The 22,471-nt window shown below is 39.0% G+C and overlaps 1 protein-coding gene and 1 long non-coding RNA gene across 2 annotated transcripts in view; both read right to left on the bottom strand.

The window, feature by feature from the left end:
* The window catches only part of LOC106633117, a 54,943-nt gene extending 52,639 nt beyond the window's left edge, over window positions 1-2,304 (bottom strand). The window contains exon 1 of the long non-coding RNA XR_006054242.1: window positions 1,878-2,304. This is a non-coding gene — a long non-coding RNA (uncharacterized LOC106633117). The remainder of the gene's footprint in view (window positions 1-1,877) is intronic.
* An 11,601-nt stretch (window positions 2,305-13,905) lies between these two features.
* On the bottom strand, window positions 13,906-22,195 carry LOC102294810 (adenosine receptor A1). The gene is made up of 3 exons (XM_005918514.3): window positions 21,046-22,195; window positions 15,679-15,970; window positions 13,906-15,587 (listed from the first exon to the last, which is right to left on the bottom strand). The coding sequence occupies exons 1-3, from the start codon at window positions 21,378-21,380 to the stop codon at window positions 15,207-15,209; spliced, it is 1,008 nt and encodes a 335-aa protein (XP_005918576.1). The 5' UTR covers window positions 21,381-22,195; the 3' UTR covers window positions 13,906-15,206.
* Window positions 22,196-22,471: the final 276 nt, after the last annotated feature.

Raw genomic sequence — 22,471 nt, 5'->3', positions numbered from 1 at the left:
GTAAAACTAAGACTGACATTTTTCCACTGTCTGTATTCAGACATATGTCATTAAACACTTTAGTCAGAGCGGTTTCAGTGCTGTTATTATAATTGCTATCACTATAGTTATTTCTAGGGGTACTATGATGAAATTTAAGAGTGTTTGAGCATGGACGGGGTGTAGGCCAGTAAAGTCACCCGGACTTCTGCAGATACACTTCAACTGCAAGTTACTGTCGTTCAAACAGTTTCATAATGAAAAGCATGACCCTACTCGGATATTACGAGAAAAAAAGAGAAGGAAATATGTCAAGGATATTGCACTCACAAATACCCGGCCTAGTATCTTGTGAGTTTACTGACCCACCCTCAAACCAAGACTATCCTGCTTTGTATCTGCAATCCAAGAAAGTTAGTTATCTGTTTAGTTCCTATGGTCTGCTGCCGACCCTGTTGAGCACCCCATAAAGGATCTCCATCACCAATGATTTTTGGTGCCCAAATAGAAGTACTCTCACACGTTTAATTTCAGCGTTGAATTATGAGTGGGGTATTGTTCGGTTCAGGCTAGTTAGGGTTGAGTTCTTCACCAGGAAATGATGCAATATTTTTCAAAGTGAAGAAAACCGTCACAGTACAGCCCATCCCACTCCCGTACGCCTTTAAATAGATTCAAAGTGACCGAATAAAAGTTCAGACAAATGCAATGATGAAGTGTTAACCTCAAAACCTGAAGAAAAATGTTGTCTGTAACAGAAGACTCTGTTAGGGACAACATGCAGGAAGAATGTAAAACGTGACAGACTTCATTATTTGACGTTTAATGTAGCCTGTTTGCACAAAAATATAATAGGTGTTTTGTGCATAAGCAGGATAGTATTATTTTAATCCTGTGTTTTCACGGATACGTGGATGGTGAGAGGGGAGTGGCGCACACCGGAAATTAGCCAACTATTGCTCCTCCGGCTGCTTATAGTTAGTCATAGCCATGGCGCCGGATGAAAAAATTGTAGAGTGGCAAACAAACGAGATAATTGAATCGCTGTTTAACGACGAAAACAGTGCGAGGCCCCGTATGTTAGGTGGTGATTTGGAGACTGACAGTGCAGGTTAGTGCAGCTTTTGTATGTGAAATATAACGTTTCTTATACCCAACCGAGTAAGCTAGCCACAGTAAGCTAAAACGCTTACTGTGAACGCTTTCATTTTTGAGTGGTTGGCATTAAAGTGTTTCCTTGTTTTATTTCTGCTGCAGTCGAAATTCGCTCCTAGCAGACATTAAATAATATTAAAACATGAAGAAGACGTTTTGAGTCTGGTATTTTTAGTCTAATATTTTTATTTCCTCTTATACCCCACGGAGTTCATCTCAGTGTCTTCGTCCATTGCTTGTTGTTAGCAGGTCTAACGTACGATATAAGGATGACTGTAAGTGTTAATATGACAAACGTATTAACCGTGTGCTTCTCTGTGTTTTTAAAGACGATTTTGACCCGGTTATAATCGCTGATAAACTGAGAGCTGTCGCCGATACCCTGAATAAGGACCCCAATTTTAAAAAAGCATTAGATGAGCTGAAGAAAACCGCAGCAACAGAGGTAAACCCATAAAAACACATCCTTATTTAATGTCCTCTTTGTCATTATTCACACAGCAGCAGGATGATTGTAAACTGTTTTAAGTTTCTAAATCTACAGTGTCCAGTTTGGTTTTGTAACAGCTGAGCTAGATAATGTTAGATAATGGGAAGAGCTTAAAGTCCCAGTTTGATTCTGAACCATATATTTCGGTGTTAGATCATCACCAGAGTCACCATGAAATACATTAAACACAATATTTTAAAAATGGATAGAATTAGTTGCTCTCTTAGAATTAGAGAGCAACTAAAACACTCACCAGGCAGTTTGGGGTTGGACCAGGAAGTAGCAATTCTTCTTAATTCTTCATGAATTCAACAAGGTGCTGAAAATGTTCCTCTAAGGTTTGGGTTTTTCTCAAAATCGAGATCTGCCCCCTGTGAGGCATTTGACTGTAGTTGACTGCAGTCTACTAGCTGTTGTCATGTTCAGTGCACTAAGATATTTGCTTTAGAAAAAAAAAAAAAAAAACGACAGTCATGTCATGCCATGCACTAACCAAACACTCTGTTTGGTTAGTGCGTGGCTTATATAATAGCTACTAACAAAGATGAGCTGGAAATATGATAACGTAGTTAATAATAAACCATACTTTATATTAACACTTAATAATAATGGATTGCATTTATATAGCGCTTTTCGAGAAACCTCAAAGTGCTTTACAGTTCCACTATTCATTCACTCACTGGTGGAGGCAAACTACAGTTGTAGCCACAGCTGCCCTGGGGCAGACTGATAGGCGAGGCTGCCATATCGCGCCATCGGCCCCTCTGGCCAACACCAGTAGGCGGTAGGTGAAGTGTCTTGCCCAAGGACACAACAACCGAGATTGTCCGAGCCGGGGCTCGAACCGGCAACCTTCCGGTTACAAGACGAACTGCCAATTCTTGAGCCACGATCGCCCATATTTCCAAAGTGTGCCACCTTTAAATAAAATCAATTGAATGAAGATAAATACCCAAAACATGCAGTTACATTCTCCCAAGGTAAACTAAACTAGACCCGAACTCTTTCATGGCATGCATTTTTAATTTGTCTTTGCTATTTGGGCTGATTGGCACCTGATGAATGTAGAAACAAAGTATTACCAGACTTTTTTTTTTTTTACCTGATTTTTGTTTCTGAGAAAAATGAGATCCACATATGAGGACATTCGTTTTAAATTTCAATAGAACAGTGGCAGTATAATGTCCTCGCACGTGGATATCAGGCCCTTGTAAAGCAAAATTTTGTACTTTGGTCTAGACAACCCTAAATGTGATGTCCACATATGTGGATGCCAGGTCCTAGGAGGTTAATATAATATGCTCTATTGTATGCTGATAATTTAGGAGATAACGTATTGGTGTCAGTTGAAGAAGATGGATGGATGTGGTCAGAGTTATTAGGATGTTTGTTTTCCGGCTTCTTATAAAGTACCGCCTCCTCTCACCCCAGGCTACAGAGGCTGCATTTGAACGTGGCGTGGAGCTCCTATGTAAGAGTCATGTCGCTCAGAAAGCTGACATTGCTCCAGAGATGCAGCTGATCCGGGCCTCAGCAGCTATTGGACTTTATCTGAAAAACTCATACCCAGAGATGAAAGAGAATGTCAAGACAGCCTTGGCTTCATTCCTCAACAGGCGGGTGGGCAAATGGATCACTGAGAAAGGTGGATGGGTAAGTAAACTTTTAAGATTCAGATCACTTCAGATTTAAGTCTAAATATGACAGTAAACCTCAACCAAAAAAGGTTGACTGGGGTATTGATGACAAGCTGCCGGATGGACTGTGTCGAAACCTTTTCTTCTTCTTTTTTTGTTAATGCAATGACTCAAGAATCTTGGGATTTCCAAATATATTTTTCTGTGTATTAGATGTTAATCATAATAAGGTTGGAGGTCAGACACTGAAAAAAATGACAGCTGAAGTAGCCTTTCAATTGTCCCACTGCAAATATTGGTTAAACAATATGTTTATGTAAATACACTTGTAATGAGTAAGAATACCATGGTAATTTGGGGCTTTTATTGATTTCTTTGAACTGCTCTTTTTCCAGGGTGGAATCACAGTAAGGCATACATCTCATACATTTTCTCCAATCCACACAGGCTCATATATATATATATAGGGCTGCTCGATTATGGCAAAAATGATAATCACGATTATTTTCACTGAAATTGAGATCTCGATTATTTGACGATATTTATTTAACAGTAACAATGTGTTGAATAATGACTTTAAAGATTGTCAAAAAATAATATAAAATTGTGTGCAATTACTGATAACAGTGCAAATGTTTGCAATATAAAAAATAAATGAAAAATGTAAACATCTATGTTTAGTGAACTTTGCGGTGTTGCTCTGTGGTGCAGCTACGACACCGTAGCAAAGTTTACACACTATGTCTACTTGATCCACGTCTGACTCGCGAACCCATCATGTTTCCACACCACTGAAGTTTTTTTTACCTCTCTTTTCAACCAACAGCAGTCACTCTCCTCTCCAAATAACTTCTGCTTAGCTTTCCGAGCTTCCCTCGGGTCCTCTTAATCAGCGGTCCCCAACCCCCGGGCCTCGGACGGGTCCGTGAGTCGTTTGGTACCGGGCCGCGAGAGTTGAGGCTCAGGTGTGAAATGTATAGTTTTCAGGGTTTTTATCGGTTTTCAGCGTTATTTTGTTATCGTTTACTCGGTTTTCCTGGGTCTTTTCACGTGCGTTATGAATACATTTTCTTTTTTTCGGTACCAGTACTAGTTTAATGTTGTTGTATTTATCCGCGACACCTTAAAGGCCGGTCCATGAAAATATTGTCGGGCATAAACCGATTCGTGGGGCAAAAAAGGTTGGGGACCGCTGCTCTTAATTGTTGTGACATGTGGTCAAAATGCAGAGAGGTGCGCTCGATTTGCCACACGGAGCAGCGCGAGAGTAAAGCACGAGGGAGTGGCTAATAATCGGCTCAGTCATCTTTAATGATCGTTGAAAGCCCAGATCATAATCGAGATTAAAATTCGATTAATTGATTATATATACACACACACACACACCTGCACTAATATTTGATTAAAGGTCTCAGCTGAAAACCTCTAACCACAATTGTACCTGTTGTCATTGTGGCCAAATAGATCAGTCTTAGTCTCATCTGATCATAAAACATTTCTCCAATAAGCATTTTGCTTGTCCAAGCTTGGTACTCTCAGTTCATGGTGATGTAAACGTTCTCTGCTATGTTGACAGTCATCCTGTCAGTTTCCTTTCATGTGATAGTGAGAGTGTGGGTCTTCATCCAGACCTTGACAAAGTGGCAACAAACTAAAAATAACCTGTACTTGCGTACAAGTGTTTGAATTGATGGTTTTGGGATAAGCGGTTGTTTATGAATGGCTCAGAGAGACCTTATGGTAAATGATAAATGGCCTGTATTTGTATAGCGCTTTTTCTAGTCCCTAAGGACCCCAAAGCGCTTTACACAACCTGTCATCCACCCATTCACACACACATTCACACACTGGTGATGGCGAGCTACGTTGTAGCCACAGCCACCCTGGGGCGCACTGACAGAGGCGAGGCTGCCGAACACTGGCGCCACCGGGCCCTCTGACCACCACCAGTAGGCAACGGGTGAAGTGTCTTGCCCAAGGACACAACGACCGAGACTGTCCGAGCCGGGGCTCGAACCGGCAACCTTTCGATTACAAGGCGAGCTCCCAACTCTTGAGCCACGATCGCCCTTACCTTCCTTGGACTTTCCCATTTTATAGGTCAATCCACTAAGTGCTGACAAACAAATCATTTTTATACTGCCAAAGAGAAACTATCAGTTATATTTAGTCATGATTACAAAAACAAGAAGTTAATAGGCCTTAATTTTGTCAAGTGAAACAAAACTGTTGAACCTTTAAAACCTCTTATTCAAAGATTTTCATAATTTTGACTCTGTAGATTAGAGAAAATCCAAAATGAAAAACAAATGAATACAGATTAAGGAATAAATAGATGTGTAATGGATGATGAGAATGACCGGTAGTCAGAAAGCATAATAAAGAGATCTGAAATGAGAGAAAACTGATTGATGGCAGATGGCTTCAAACTTGAAGCTTGTTGATTGCTACTAAAATTGTGAAAGGTGGTGTGAGACTCTACCTTGCTACGGGGACATTTAACCAAATATTAGTGTGTGTGTGTATTTAAGCCTGTATGCACACTTCTGGGCCTATGTGGATTAGAGAAAATCCAAAATAAATTTGTGCACCTAATTCTTGTTTTGTTTTTGTTTTTTTAAAGTATTTGGGATGTATGCAGTACAGATATTCCACCCTGGTAAAATAACAGTTCAAACAAATAATTAAAATGATAAGTGTATGTAACCAAAGCTCTACAGAAGAGGAGAAAAGTAAGGGTCAGAGAGTCTTTTTGTATAAATGTTTCTAGTGTTTTATTAAAAGGACACTGCACTTTGTCCTGATCGAACTTGTTAAACCTGACGCACTTGGCAAAGTTACTGAGGCTATACTGACTTACTCTACAGGAAATTGCAGATGACCTTGTTATGCAGCATTTTTACAACATGAAATGAACTTTTATCTTAGATGATTTTCGAATCCGTCGGTCATTCTTAGTCGGTCTTTGACCTGAACCACAGTCTTATTTTAGTTAAGTCATCTTTAATTTTGGATTCAGTTGCAGTTCAAAAAATGATTAAAAGACCATTATTGTTGTATTATACACTTTGTGCAATATCTGAAATGTTTCAGTGACATATACAAATTCATGTCTTTTCATTGTGCGTGTTTTTGTTACTTTTCAGGGCAAAGTTGCACCTGTTTGAGACTAAATCCAGCCAAACCAACCTCATAGAGCTCTACAATCAAACCGGGTATTAATTTCTTAAATGTCTGTTCAGGGTTTTGCTATCACACAGGCAGACATGTTATCACACACTAAGCCTGTTTATTATATGAGAGAGAAGGGGGGAAAAAAAAACAGAACACTTTCTCATTGAAGTTCCTGCTTGGCTGAGCCCATGTAGTGATTCTTGGCTTTATATGTGGTGGTAAAATAATTGTATTACTTGAAATGCTCTCCCTGAATGGGTTAATAAATAAAGGGCAAATAATATAAAAATATGATACCAGCGGATCTTCACTACATCATGATCTTAAGGGAGAGTCTTTTGAGTAATCAGTGGGGTAGCCTCTAATCATGTCTATTTGTCTTTCTAAGTGCTGTCTTTTGGGAAGCTCTAGCATTTCTCAGTAAGGTGAAAATGCTTAGATTAATTAACATTATTTAGTAAGTTTAGGTGTGTTTTGAATTCTTAATGGGGAAAAACCTTAAAAAAGGGATTTGTCCCTTTTGCAAAACATGTTAAGATTTTGACTCCATACTCATTACATTTTGCTATCTTTGATCGAGCTCTAAATTCAGGTGTTTGAAAACAGTTTAGTGAAATGCAGGTAGTTTGTCATATCTTGAGCCATCAGATGATGAAGAACCTGCTGTCAGGTTGTTATTTTTATGTCTGCATTTTATTTAATTTTTTTCACGATGACATATTTGCACTGGGAAAAACTGAACAACTTCAAAAGTAGGTACACACGTGTTGCCATTAGGGATGTGCCAATTGCATTAAAATATTAATTTGTATGTCAGCTGGTAAAATATTTTTTATTTTCTTATTTGTTTCTTCTTAATGACTCTAAACAAAAGTGGTATATACTTAAATGTAATGGTTAATCCAACATTATGGACAAGGGTTTTAATTGAAATTATATTTCTGATGCTAAAGTGTAATTCATGTTATCCATGAATTTTCAAATTTGCTGTTTTACAAAAATTCAGAAAAAATAGTAAAGCACTTAAAAGAAAAAGAGACCAACAGAAAGATTAGTTGTTAGTGCCGGCTCAAATTAAGTTCAGTGAATTCATTAATTTTAAGTAGGTTTTTGACAGGATTTCTAAAATAATGTTTGTTTTTCTGTTTCGTCAATGACTGCTTAATCAATTTTAAAAGCATTTGTTAAGCACTGTATCTTTAAATTTAGGAAACTAGATTATACAGTGATGGATAAAAAAAACAGTTAATGCTAAAGATTTGCTGATGGCAATCAATGAAGCAGATATTAGGAAATCATGGTTATTGGTGCTGTACGATGATGTCATTAAACCCAGCAACAAAAGCAAAAAGATGAAGCAAATAAAAAAATGAATGTATATTTGCACATTGTCAGTTAAAAGTGCAACTAAGCTTTTTCTTTTTGTAATTTTTCTAATGATTCAATAAAAAAAGAATTTGAAAATCTTTTCGAGTATCATTGAATTATTGTTGAATTGTATTGAATTACACACACACATATATATATGTGTGTGTGTGTGTGTGTGTGTGTGTGTGTGTGTGTGTGTGTGTGTATGCGTCACACCAAAGATGTACTTTTGCAGTATGCAGTATTCAACCCCTAAAAAAATCTAAGCATATTTGCGTATACAAATGCGACCGCAATGATTCCATCTTATGACTTTTTAGCATCTTTGTTTAGTCGTTTTTGTCTTAAAATATTTCCAGAGGACATAGGATAGTTTTTGTGACTAAATATACATTTGAGTATCTTTCCATTCAATGCTGTTTACTGCCAGTGTACAGGGATTATGCATCTATTGATTTAAGCTGATTACTCTGGAATATTAAAGTGTGATAACCTAGGAGTCAAGTTTAACTATAGTCATCATACACACTCACTGGCCATTTCATTAGTTACACCTAACTGGTAACAGGTTGAACCTCATTTTTTCCCCTTAATTCTTCCTTGAATAGGTTCAATGGTTCTGGTGTATATTGATGTAATGTTGGCTGCACATCTCACACTCTTCCGTCACACTCTCCCATTCCACCACATTCCAAAGGTGCTCGACTAGATTGAGATCTAGATATATATATTTTTTTAATTTAGTTTTTTTTTTTTTCTCATAGTCGTCTCTTCTCCAAGTTTGGTGAGCCTGTTAAAATGTCACTTCAGTTTTCTGTTCCTAGCTGACGAGAGTGGTCTTCTGCTGCTTTATCCCACCTGCTTTAACATATTCATTCAAAGATGCCCTATATCCTGGTTGGAACAAGTGGTTATTTGCGTTGCTGTTCCTTTCCTAGCAGCTCAAACCATTCTCTGTAAACCCTAGAGGTGGTTGTCTGCGGAAAATCCCAGGAGGTCAGCAGCAGTTTCTGAAACTCAGACAGCCATTCTGCAAACAACAACCATGCTACGCTGGAAGTCACTTCAGTAGCCTTTCTTCCCCATTCCGCCGTTCGGTTCAACAGGTCAGGTTATCTTGACCGTGTCTACATGCCTAAATACATTGAGTTGCTGGAATGTGATTGGCCTATTAAATATTTTTCCTGACAAACGCTCAAACAGATGTACCCAAGGGAGTGGCCAGTGTGTGTGTGTTCTGATTAATTGTTCATATTAATGTTTTAGTTGGACTCACTTTCCACTCGTGCGCCCTGAGATCTCCTGACGTGTTGGCAGAAGGACCAAATTTGCAATAGCATAAATAAGATTAGGAGCAACATTCCTGCTGTCCTCCTTCCAGTAGTATAAACTGGAAATTTTGCATAGACTTGCATGTATCTTCTGGTTCCATGTAAGCAAACAAAAATGTTATCTGTTAAGTCCTCCCAGTCCTGTGATGCTTCTGATTGTAGATAGTTTTATTATTATCATCATAGTTATTTCTGAGCAGCTACCAGTAGAGTGCAGCACTGCACACTAAATCAGCTCTCTGCTAGATGCCAGTATGGTAATAGCCAAAAAACAATACATTTGCAGAGGGGAATTAAGAACAAACCATAACACTTGTTTGTATAAAGTTTGGAGACATCAAACATGAACAGTTTTATCTGCCAGCCTCTTTTAAAGGGAGTGTTTTCTGCTTTTCTTCGTTGCTGCCTCTGACTGCTTTTCACACTGGGACTCAAAGCATCTGACTGTAGGTTTTCACCCAGGTGTGGAAGTTGGAAAGCAAAGAGAGCGCATAAATATGTGCGAAATTCTTGCTGACAGTCCTGACACGATGCAACGCCTTCACTGACCTATAAATCTTGTTGCTTTACTTGGGTTTCAATCATCTTTTGCCCTGGAATTTGTTCACTATGTATATAGACACTGTGCTTTCCTTAAAGTTTCTATATGTATTCAAATGCATCACACATACATGCAGACAAAACTCATTGAATAAAAAAAAACATACTGTCTTCAAACTGTGAATGGCAAAACTTAAGTTGTAGTGGACAGCAGCATATGATTAATGCAGTACTCCCAAAGCTTTTGCTTTAATATCCTGTCTTTGCACAAACATTTCATTGGAGTCTATGTTACACACACACTTCAAATTCAAACTGAACTTTTTTCAAACTCACCATCTTCATACTTTGTATCTGACTGCTCTATCTGGTTCTGATAAAGTGTGCTGCAATAACGTGAATCTTCATATTTGAGTGGTACACCTGTCCTTCTGCAGGTTAATGCGTGTCTAATTGCTCAGTCACTCATCGCTTTTAAACAAGATTAAGACGACCTGCATGAGAATGGAGATGAAAGCTAGTTCAAGTGACTGAACGTGACATGGTTGTGGGTGTCAGAGGGGTTTTGTTTGACTATTTCAAAAACTGCTCATCTACTGGGATTTTCCCCCAAACAGCCATCTCTAGGGTCTACAGAGAATGGCCTAAAAAAGGGAAAATATCCAGTGAGCTGCAGTTCTGTGGGTGAAAATGCTTTGTTGATGTCAGAGGTCAGAGTAGACTGCTGCAGATAGGAATGAAATGAGAATTCCTTTATTTATCCCATATTTGGGAAATTCTTTTGTTACAGCAGTTGATATGATGATGAAATGATATTAGTAGGAAGGGAAGAGTAATTCAAATAACCACTCCTCACAACCAATGTCTGCAGAAGATCACGACCATGAAGCAGATGGGCTGAGCTCTACACAGGTGCCAGTCCTGTCAGCTAAGAAGAAGGAAGTGAGGCTACATTTTACACAGCCTCACCAAATTAGGATGACAGAAAATAAGAAAAAATGTTTCCTGGTCCAATGAGTCTGTTTCTGGAGCAACAGTTGGATGGTAGGGTCAGAATATGGTGTAAACAACATGAAAGCATGGCTCCATCCTACCTTGTATCAATAGTTCAGGCTGGTGCTGTGGTGTAATGGTGTGGGGATATTTTCTTGGCACATTTCGGGCCCCTTAGTACCAACTGAGCATCATTTAGACACAACAGCGCACTTGAGTAATGATGCTGATCATGTCCATCCTTTTATAAAGTACACTGTGGTCTACTACAGCAGGCTAATGCACCAGCCATGTCATGTCAAACTGGTTTCTTAAACATGACAATAGTTAACTGTACCTAGATGACCTCCACAGTCACTAGATGCAGATTCAGTAGAGCTTAATTGGGATATGAGAGTCACATAATGGAGGTGCAACCGACATCTGCAGCAACTGTGTGATGCTTCATTTCAACATGGAGCAAACCCTCTGAGGAACATTTGCAGCACTTTACTGAATCTGTGCCACGAAGAACTTACTTACAATTCTGAAGGCCAAGGGGATCCAACCCAATGGTAGCAATGTGTTCCTAAGTGTGCGGTAAGTATATACTGAGTCCAGACAAATCAGATTACACATCATTTTCATTGCAGTTTGATTTTCCAAAGTAGAAATAGCCACAGGTGGAACGAATTACATTAACAATGGCTTCATTCCAGTAAGAATTGTAAAGCAGCTGGAAGCTGGAAAGTCACAGTGACTGCAGATTTACTCAGTATTCCCCTCTGGCAAAACTAAAGGTAAGAGAAGTTTTATTTTAAACAAATAAGCAAACAAAAATCTCCTTATGAAACCACATCTAAAATACATGAAAACATAAGAGCTAAACTATGTGTGTCATACATTTAGCAGATGATGCCATCTCATGGTGCCTGTTATCTAAGCCTTAACATGATTTGACTGGATGACAATGGATAATGTTTTATTACATCCAAAAGAAATCCTTTTAGTAATATCCAGACTTCTTTGTACCATTTCTCATTAGATTCTTTGCAGTCAGCACAGTGACAGTAGCTTTATTTTGTTTGTCTTGTGTTTGATTTCTGTATTTTCCAACAGCACGTCAAACAACACTAAGTGCACTGAAACACTTTGCACATTCACAAGCAATCTGCTTTCTGCCTTCTCCATCAATCTGGTGACCTGTAGAGTCACACATTCCTATATACAGTAATTAGATACCGATAAATTATTACAGCCCATTATTATAGCTCTTGATTCTCAATGATAGTTTCTACACGTACAATATGTACACTGCAGATTTTCTTCTGATACTGTTATAGAACATTAGAGAATATTGCACAAATGATTTTTGAAGACTTCACACTGGTCCAGTAAACAGACAGTTTTATATGTATAGAAATGCAAAACATGAAAGCAGCAGCCAGTATAGATTCACACTGCAAAATGACATTCACTCCTGTTGTGTTCACTTTCCCACAGTCTACTAAGAGTTAACAAACCAAAACAGAACAATGAAAAAATGCTGTGGTGTTGTGGTCGGTTGTGCAATTGCACGAGTCGATTTCATCAAAGTTAAATATGATGTGAAAATTTTGAATGGACTCTTTGCTGGAGTCGATTCAATTACATTTAACTTTGTCATACACTTAACATAAACTAAATTGTAGACTTAATGGCTTTAACAATAATTTGCATGGGCACAAAGTAAAAAAACAGAATGAAGCATTAGTACATGAGTGGTGCTGGAAATACAATGAGCAAACTGTACGTGTGTGTACATGACTCTCTGGGAAGAAGTCTGCTGCCTTTGTCAAAAAAACTCCTAATGCACACTAATCTATGCAGCTTTGTGTATATAAATTAACATACGCCGCAACATACTTCTATTTTTGATTTGCAGCTCGCACAACAGCAGAGAAGCTTGGAGGATGAATTTCACAACTGGCTCATTTGATGAACAGCTGCAAACGGACGTGTCAGGGATAATGCAGCTGCTGCTCAGCGATGTGTTTTAGACAGTATCTCCCGTTAACATTTAAACACAGAGTTACGTATGCTACTACATAATATTGGTGTCAGCAGTCCCATCTCAGCATTATGTTATGTTAAAATAAAAGTCGCCGACTTTGAGGTCAATGCTGGTTGGTTTAGCTCAGCAGCAAAAAAAAAAAGAAAAAAGAAATTCACAGAGACAGTTTAATGATCCTATACTGTTAAATATATTTTACAAAGATTCACAAGTAGATGTTTTTTTTCTTTTTTCTTTTTGTTTCCAATACCTAACACCTGTGAGTATTAGAAAGGGCTCCAGTAATACATGTGCAGTACATTATAGAGTTAAATGATAAGGGTGGATAGAGCTTAGTAGATGGTGCTGCTCCAACATCCCTTCACAGTTTTATAAATATACAGATTTTTATTTTTTTTAAACACACTGATGCTTTGATGTATAGTTATATGGTTACTATAGCTGGATCAGTGGTAATTACAGCTGTCCAATTTACAATTATCAGCATCAAGTGAATTCTCTGCTGTTTTTATTTTTGATTGATAAGCTACTATCATTCAAACGGTCTCAATAATGCAAAAAGCCTTATCTTCAAATGTGATAATTAACAGCACATTAAGCCCTTTCTCACAGCTAATTCATCACAATCTGGCACTCGGTCAGAAACCTCTTTGTCAAATCCAAAAACGAAGGGTAACCCCTTTACAGTAAGAACTCCATGACTGATCTGCACTGTGAGGAACAATAAAGGCCTGCATTAGGAGGCAGGTGGATTAGTGAATTTTAAACTCACCCCTTGAGACAAGACATAAAAACCTGTCTGGAGCCACTTTTTCCCCTCGTGTTTGTTAGATTTGGGCAGTTAAGTTGCTCATTAATTTATATTTTAGGAAATAAATGTCATTTATGAAGGAAACATGACACTCACAGACTGCTGAACAGAGATGGGCAGTAACGCGTTACTTGTTGCATATAATTTAATTTTTGCTTGATGCATAAAGTTAAAAGATTAAAACTGATAAAACAAGTTTTAGAAAAAAGAGACTTTTCCATTTGATTACATTTTGTGTGATGGATTATGCAGAAAAAGTAGAATTGGGCTGAAAGATCTATCGCTTTATCACCTATTCAGGTTGTAAATTGTGTTTTTTAAAAGTAACTAAGTAACTAAGTAATTAATTACTTTTGAAAATAAGTAATCAGTAAAGTAACGGGATTACTTTTTTGGGTGAAGTAATCAGTAATTAGTTACCGATTACTTTTTTCAAGTAACTTGACCAACACTGCTCCTGAATATAATTAACTGGAAGCATTCTTAAATACTAAACACTGCCACCAAAGACTCACAAGAGAGGTCACAACCATTTCCATAACCTTGCAGGGGGGGAGGAAGCTTTATAAGGCTTATTTTGGGCCAAAATAAGGATGAAGTGGTTTTTACTGGATTTGGCTGCCCATTAACTCTGTAACACCAAGTGTATCGTATTTGATACAGGAGTTCTTGAGACGTCTAAATCATCAGTGTGCCTTTTTTCTTCACAAACGTAAATAAATTGCAGAAAAATGCGAGATTTAGTAAATATGATCCAAATAAAAACTGTGCAGACTTGAGTTCTTTAAGCACTTTGGTAAGGCTTAGGAGAAAAACCGGTTTGGGTTAAAATACATCATTTCACATTGACAAAGGCAAACATCTTCCATTTGCAACAAGCTTTTCTCGTTTTTCCTTGGTTGCCACGGTTGCATGTCAGTGAAGCCCTTTTTCGCATGGTCTCATAGTGTCTCATTTCCTGACTTAGGGAACTTCTATTGACCTGTATTGGACTGCGCTGTACATTGAACAATGATGCTAAATAATGTGTCCTGATTATTAATACATGACAAGTTGGAAATGAGAACAGGTCAACACATTTGTAAAGTCCACGAGTTTGATTAGTTACAAACAGTTCCAGTTATACCCTCACACCGCTGAGCTTGTTGAGTACACTTCCTGTTTAACAAACTGTCACTGTTAACACTAGGCTACAATTTGCTTCAGTTCTTTGTTAAATTTTCTGTCCTCAAGGCCACAGAACAAAGCATGTTAAGGTAGCACACACTAGGACAAATATTGGACATCAATCACATAAAAAAGGCCATGAGTTTTAATTAGGTTAAAGAAAAGAAAACAATACAGCAGACACTATTATTGTACCACATGTGCTCCAAATATACACTTAGTTAGTCCAAAAAATTGGCTTTGAAAGCGAGGGAGTGCTAGTCCCATGTAACACAATCGGTATTTTATCAGCCAATGGAGAAATCAGTATGATTTATAGTGTTGATCTCATCCCCGAGCTGAGTTTTAATCCTCTCTCCTTGTTGGTGCATGTGGTTGGAGGAAATCATTCAGACATTGGACATCCTCTGAAAGCCATTTCAACCAGTAAACCTGTTGAGCCTGACAATAAAGCCGATGTCCTTTCCACTTTGCGAACAAGTGTTTTGACACTTGACAGTAACACAGCAATCCAATTAGTTACCAAAGGTCACACGTCATCGTCGTCGTCATCATTCTGCCTCAACCTCCTCTCATGACTCTGACCTCTCTGGCTTCCTCTTTGAGGGAGACGACCAACTGGATCCTGACAGAGCAGGTACTGTTTCCAGATTTTCCGGAAAGCTGTGCGGAATTTCTTGATGCGGAAAGCATAAACGATGGGGTTTACAGCTGAGTTTCCGTGAGAGAGGATGATGGCGATGTATATGAATCCAACCTCATGGTATCCTGGGCAGAAGAGAGTAATGCAGTTCAGGATGTGCAGAGGGAGCCAGCTTACTGCAAAGAGAAACAGAACTAGGGCGAGGGACTTGGCCAGCTTAAGCTCCTTTCCAAAGTAGCGTCTCGGGTCAGTGTGGCTTGCTGTTACCTACGGCAAATTAAAGAACATGATATCAGTGTAAAAATGTAGTATTCACACAGTCTTTGATTTGCCCGGCACGAGAAGAAGATGGTCTCACCTTTTTGTTGAGCTGCTTGTGGATCATGTAGAAAATCTCAACATAGATGGCGAGCATTAGTAGCAAAGGGGGCAGCACCCAGCCAAAGAAATTGAAGTAGACCATGTAGTCCATACTGATGACGGTCTCAAACTTACAGACCACCAAGGTGTCATTTTTCAAGCTGCCATTTTTACGAAGTTGCTGCAGGTTATTCCATCCAAGCATCGGAGTGAGACCCACTATGATGGACACCAGCCAACACAATAAAACCGCTGTGCCGGCTCGCCGTGGGGTCACCACCCTCTTGTAGCTATGGCAACAAAAAAGAAGATGAAACTCCAAGTAAATAATCTGTGTGAAGTCAGGTAGATGACTGACTGTGGACTGTTTAAAATTATATAACAGTATCTGTACATAAGTTAATATCCTATTAAAACATCAAATAATATTATACTTTATTTATAGTTTTTTGCATTTAAAGAAAAAAGAAAGGTTTAAAAGAAAAACCAAAAGGCAAATCATTCCACAAACATTTAAAGCAGATACAAAAGTGTGCTATAGTTCTTTGTTTTGCTGGAAAGGTTTGTGTCCAGGTGTTGATGTGGATGCTACTTTGACATATACTGCACACCTAAACATTGCTGCAGTGACCAAGCACACCCCTAGCTGTGGTACTCCAACTAACGGTGGCCCGCTGCAACACAACAGTGAGCGCCGTCACACCCTGTCAATCTGCTCAGGAACATTAAAGCTCCCGTGCTGTTGGCTCGTCATAGAAACTTGCTGGATGCCAATCCAATTGAGCATTTGTGGAAAGCAATGGAAAAATCACAACCCATGGAAGGCTCCACCCAGCAGCTTGCTGAATGCAAAGAATCCACTGCCAAGGTCCGGGTGGCAGACAGCACAGGACACCACCAGAAGTCACACATCCATTACCCTACAGGTCACAACTGTTTAAGGGGACCTACACAACGGGTCGGGCAGGTGATTGTAAAGTCATGGCTGGGCACTCTGAAACTATATTTTACTCAAGAAAGTGCCTTCTACTGTGTTTTTCTCATACCATATGCTTATTTGATTCATATACAGTTATACTGTGTGCAGACTTGTGGGAATCATAGCATGAAACATATTTACCATACGTTATTCTCATGATTTTTAACATTTAACATGCTAACTGAGGCGTGTAGAGTCTGAGCAGTCCACCATCTGACCTCGTGATGAATTTGTTGGGACGTCCACTCCTGGGAGATGTGTTAACACACACCTGAATGCTTCAGACTAATGAACTGCCATAACGTCTGCTTTTTGTTAAGGTGCTCATACTGACTCATAATCAGTTAATCAAGTGCATTTGATTAGTCTGTCTGCTACGTACTCTATTAATTCCTATGGAAACAGCAAAGGTGTCTTTTGTTTTTCGCAGAGCTACATAAACCCCTGTGAAAACGTTCTTTTTCACATGACCTGATTTATTACTAGAGTGAAAGAAGAAATGATCATGTGTTCTTTTCCTCATGGCCTGTTCTAGCTCTTAAAGGGAGAAACCGGTGCTTATTCACTATGCATGGTCTAAATGACATTTATGTAAATTAGTGCCTATTAAATCAGGTATCTTATTTTGCACATTTTGACACAGAATTACATTTGTACTATACAAAAGATTGTCCCAATATACATGCCATATATTTGTGGCCATGGTAATAAGCATTAATTAAAAATGTGGGCTTTGTAAAATTTGTAAAATTGGCTATTTAATATACACTAACTGGACAAAAGCATGGGGCCACCTACACATTACATCCACTGGAGCTGCTTGGCTATGGAAACCAATGAGACGAAGCTCCCAGCGCACAGTTTTTGTGATGACTTTAATGCAAGAGGATGTTTGTAACTCTATGTGAGTTGCTGCACTTCCTTAATGTTTCTACTTTCCAATAATACAACTTACAGTTGATTGAGGAATATCTAGCAGGGAAGAAATTTCACAAACTGACTTGCTGCAACAGTGACCTCCTACTGCAAGATCACACTCAAACCGAGTGAGCTATTTGGAATGGCATTCTTTCACAATTGGTTTTAAAGGCAGACTGCGTGGAACACGTATACACCTGAAGCAATAGAAAGCGAAACATCTTGATTAAAAGATTATCAGGTGTTAAACTAAAACTTTGTAAACTAATTTGTAAACTAATGATAATACATTATGTGTAGAGAAAGTTAATAGAACATTAAGTCAACCAAATCAATCTGCAACAGCAAAACAGAAAACAGCAGTGGTCTGGTTTCTTGCAAAATAATTCAGCTCTTCTTTCTTTCTCTGGCATCGCATTTTGTTGTCCTGACAGAATTATAGCACTGGATTTTTTGTTCATTGTGCAGTTATCACTTCTTTACTTATCGCAGATCTCTGCGTGCCACTAAAGTGTTGCTCCAAGAAATCAGCTTTCTAGAAAAAAGATATACTGTGATATGTAAGCCAGAAACAGGTCCTGACAAGCTCCTGGTTTTCAGAAGAAGAAATTAGGAAGTTATTAAACTCAATACAATTCTTTGCTATCTTCCTGGGAAGTGATCAGTCCTGTTTCTGACAAGCAATGAGCTGCTGTTATAGGTTTGTGAACAACAACTGTTAAATTCCTGTAGCAGCCTACCTTTTTTCCTATTTCATTTCTAAGGAATAAAAGCTGACTCGCTTAGAGTAAATCATTGAGCACCTCATGTTAGTACTTCGCTCTTACCACAGCTGCGTTATGGCTAAAGTCACACTAAGGTTACGACAAACACACTGACAAACTCAGGTACGTGTGAGGACCAAACTATTATCATTCCTCTTTTTCCCCTTTTTGTCTTGTCCTCTCTCACACACGCGCGCGCACACACACACGCACAGAGCTGGATATAGTACACACACGCACACACACAGAGTAAGAGTTCAGCCAGGGTGCGGCAGACATAACACAGGATAAATGAACGAAATGAAGTTAAAAAAGACCGTGTCTGGAGTGGACCTTCCCACATGTGGCATCATGTGACATTTCTATCTTGATCTGTGCACTCATAAGTCTTTGTAAAGCTTTTTCTAAACCTTGGATGGTTGGCTGGCTGCATACAGATGAGCAGTCTGTCTGCCAAAAATTGATTTCTGGATTCTACTGTAGTCCAGTTATCTCGTCTTTTCTCTGGGATTTTGATCCTCATCTCCCACCTGGAAATTCTATCATCCGGCTAAGCCAAACAGTGACGCGTGAGGCAATATCAGACCGTCCTTATCGTGACCACGTGCTTCCAAACACTTCAGCTAAAAAAAGCAATCACTGCTTGTTAAACTGTGTCCCTCCAGAGTCCCAGGGGTATTTAAGGGAAGAGGACTCAGTTTCTGGCTCATATTACCAGCTCGCTACGAATCGGTAAAACACAAATTGCAGGTGCTAAGTATTTGAACTCTAAATTAGAGTCTGTTGCTAAAGCGCATACTCTGAATTGGAAGAAAAATGTATCTGCTCACAGTACTGTGCAAAAGTCTTGAGTCACCCTTCATTCCTAAATATGTTGCTAGGGAAATGGGAAATATGTACTGGGATTTATTGAAATGTGTGTAAACAAAAATATTGCATAAAGTGGGTCCTAAAATTCTAACAATTCAGTTTGGTGTGACCACCTTTATTCTTTAACACAGTCTGGACTCCCTTAAGGAAGCTTAGTCATTTCTTTAAGTAGTCTTCAGGAATAGGAAATAGCTCTTTAGCTTATTGTTGCAAAAACACTACTTTATGCCTGTCAGACTGTGTTATCTTTGGCACTTTACACAGATTCAACTAATTAAATTAAAGCCACAGCAGATGATGTGTTTTTACAACAGGCTGCTATTAATAAAATGTGCAATTTGAAATTCGTTCTTTTTGTCAATTGTCTGTTGTAGACACAACACTCTTAATTTGTTGAGTTAGTCCCCTTTTTATGCTTGAATGATTCACAGGTCAGTGCTGAGTGGCTTAAGAAACAAAAATACATTCCTGTGAAAACAGTCAGGTACAAGGAGTGGTCTGAAAATGAGTCTAAAAGCAAACAATTTCCAAAGAACATTTTTGAAAGATCTTCAGAAAGAACTATTGGCTCAAGGCCACATTAAAAAAATTAGAAGAAAGTCTGGACCCTGAAAGCAAAAGAGGGACAGCTCAAGATTTTTGCACAGTGTTCTAACACTGTAAGAAGCACTGCCTTTTTTGTCTGTGTTAAGTAGACCCAGTATCACTGTTTCTGCTGGAGGACATCCCAAAAATAAAAAGACCTTATGTTTGATTATTAGAGGTATGATTCATACTGATATGTTTAAAGGAAAAATAAAGATGGTGCTTATTAAACTTTACTTCATATAATAGAGACATTAATTTATACTGCTTTTGACTTGGGTAAATCATCTGCTGAATGCATCACATGGTAACTACACCTCAAGACTATGATGAACGGGACTGAAATCCCCAAGAGAACGCAATAAATAACAGTTTATTTATTACAAGACCTATAGCATTCATATAACAGATAACATATTTGAACTGTTGTCTGGCTAATGTCACTGTAACCTAAATTAATGCCCCTGCACTGACAGAGAGCAGTGTGTGTCTGCTGGTAGCCAACTTGACAAATTATGTAATCCATCAACCAACCACCATGAGCCTATTGACCAATCATGCATTCTCTGCCTCACTCTTACAGGCTTATTTTCAAACGAGCCAGCTTCAAGTGGACGAGAAAGACTTTTTCATTAAAGAGATATTAGGGTGAGACAAAAGGAGAAGTGCAAAGTGATAAGGCACTGAGTGCAAAACCTCAGCTTCTCCTCATGACAGAAGTTACCGTAACAGAAAGGCATATAAAGATGATTCTTAAAATTAAACAATATATATAATTAAGAAGACGAAAATAAAAGTCAACAAGCTTTTCTGTTTAGCACAGACTGAAAACATACATATTTATCTATCTATCAAGGCAAATGTGCTGCAAAATGTGAGAAAAATACGCATTACTTCGCCAATTTGCACCTTATTTTGTGCGCTGGAAAGGCACATCGGAGTTATGTTTAATAGTTAAATGAATGAAAGTGTTAATAAACACCGATAAGTCCGTTAGCTGTATTATTACAGCACCAATAATTACAAGTAGAGACATTACAGAGCTATTAAGGTAAAATTATCTCAGCGGCTAGACACACTTTTACCCCACGTATTACACGAATTTCTGGTGGGTGAAATGAAAATCCTGCATGAAACCGGCAGGAGCGTCTTTGGTTAGTGTCCTTGATCCCAGCAGCGATCCAGACACAAAGGCTTGTAGAAACGAGACAATATATTAAAAACTAGAGGAATTCACCTTTAGGCCTACCTCATGGGTATTTTGACTCTCAGATAGCGGTCGATGGCGATGGCCAGCAGCGCCAGGATTGAACTTTGTGTGAGCACGAGCACTGTGCAGGCGACCAGCAAACAGCTGTAGAAGTGTGTCTTGAGATCAATGCTGATGGTTATGGCGAGGGGGATGACAAGAGCTCCGACTGCAATGTCAGCCAAGGCCAGGGAGACGATGAAACAAAACGTGGTGTCTCTCAGAGACCGATTAATGCGCACAGCCCAGACCACCATTACGTTCCCGATGACCGAGGACAAGGCGATCACCACCTCCATCCCAATGTAGAGAGCCTTGTAAGCATCCACAGTCATGATCGCGGATACTGGATGAGTGTGCGCTCAGCGGAGAAAATTAAACCCGAACACGTAGAAGGACTTCCCTGTTTGAGTTTGTGGGGGTCGACTGAGACACCCCTTCTTATTTTTCGCATGTTTTATGTCCCACGGATGCGGAGGTAGTGCCTCTCCTTTTCAAATGTAGTCCGGGACATGTATCCACGCGCAACTTTGAAGATTCCGGGAATGGAGTGGCCCCCGCAGTCCGGCTGGCAGAGGGACAGGAAGGGTACTGAATGAGTCACATGCAGGTTCCCATAGAGCAGATTAGCTGTGCAGCTTTCCTCGGTGTAGGGCATGTGTCAAAGGTCGGAAAAATAAACAGGGAATCCTAAACAGAGCCACGCTTATTCCAGTCATTTAATTATTACGTCATTCCATCAGCACTTACTTGGTATAAACAAAAATGTCTATGTCTTTGGGGTACTTGTTCCATGTAAAAACAAAAACACGAAACAAAAGAATAATCTAAACGTATCCAGATTAACGTCAGATTAACAGTTTCCCTTCTCTTCTTTCTTTGCAATTATTTGTAAGCGAAAGCTTGCCCTCTGTGGGAGTGACACGCCAAGCTCTGAGGAGGAGGATATCAAACATGGATTCGTGACACGTGCATTTGTCATTTTTTTTCTTTTTACTATATCAAATATTAAAGCTCACTGCGTAAGAAGTGGTGGAAAAAACAAGCCCGCGACTCTTTGTTCATACTGAGGATGATTCACAGAAAGCAACAGATGATCAGCAGAGACATATCGGAGACATAAACAAGTTGCATGCCATTTTTGTACGCACACCGGAAAAGTGCACATCTTCGTGTGAAACGTACACGTGCCTATCAGTGGCATCGCTGTCACCACTCTGAGTCATTCACGAATCAGCAAAACCTCCGTGGCTATCACTCTGCATGAAACCTTCAGAGTTTAACCTGTGATCATGACATCACACTCTTAAAGCCGAATTTTGAAGACTATTAATTGTTTAAAAAGTTACATTTCATCATTCATCACGCTTCCAGAGGCTGTAAAATGTTAAAAAAATATTTTGTTGAAAGAGCAAGAACTTGACAG

Source organism: Haplochromis burtoni, unplaced genomic scaffold, assembly GCF_018398535.1.
Source record: "Haplochromis burtoni strain Fernald_Lab_line unplaced genomic scaffold, NCSU_Asbu1 Contig_32, whole genome shotgun sequence".
Taxonomy (NCBI): Eukaryota; Metazoa; Chordata; class Actinopteri; order Cichliformes; family Cichlidae; genus Haplochromis; species Haplochromis burtoni.
Note: the sequence above shows the minus strand (reverse complement) of the source record. Positions and strands in the feature narration are given on the sequence as shown.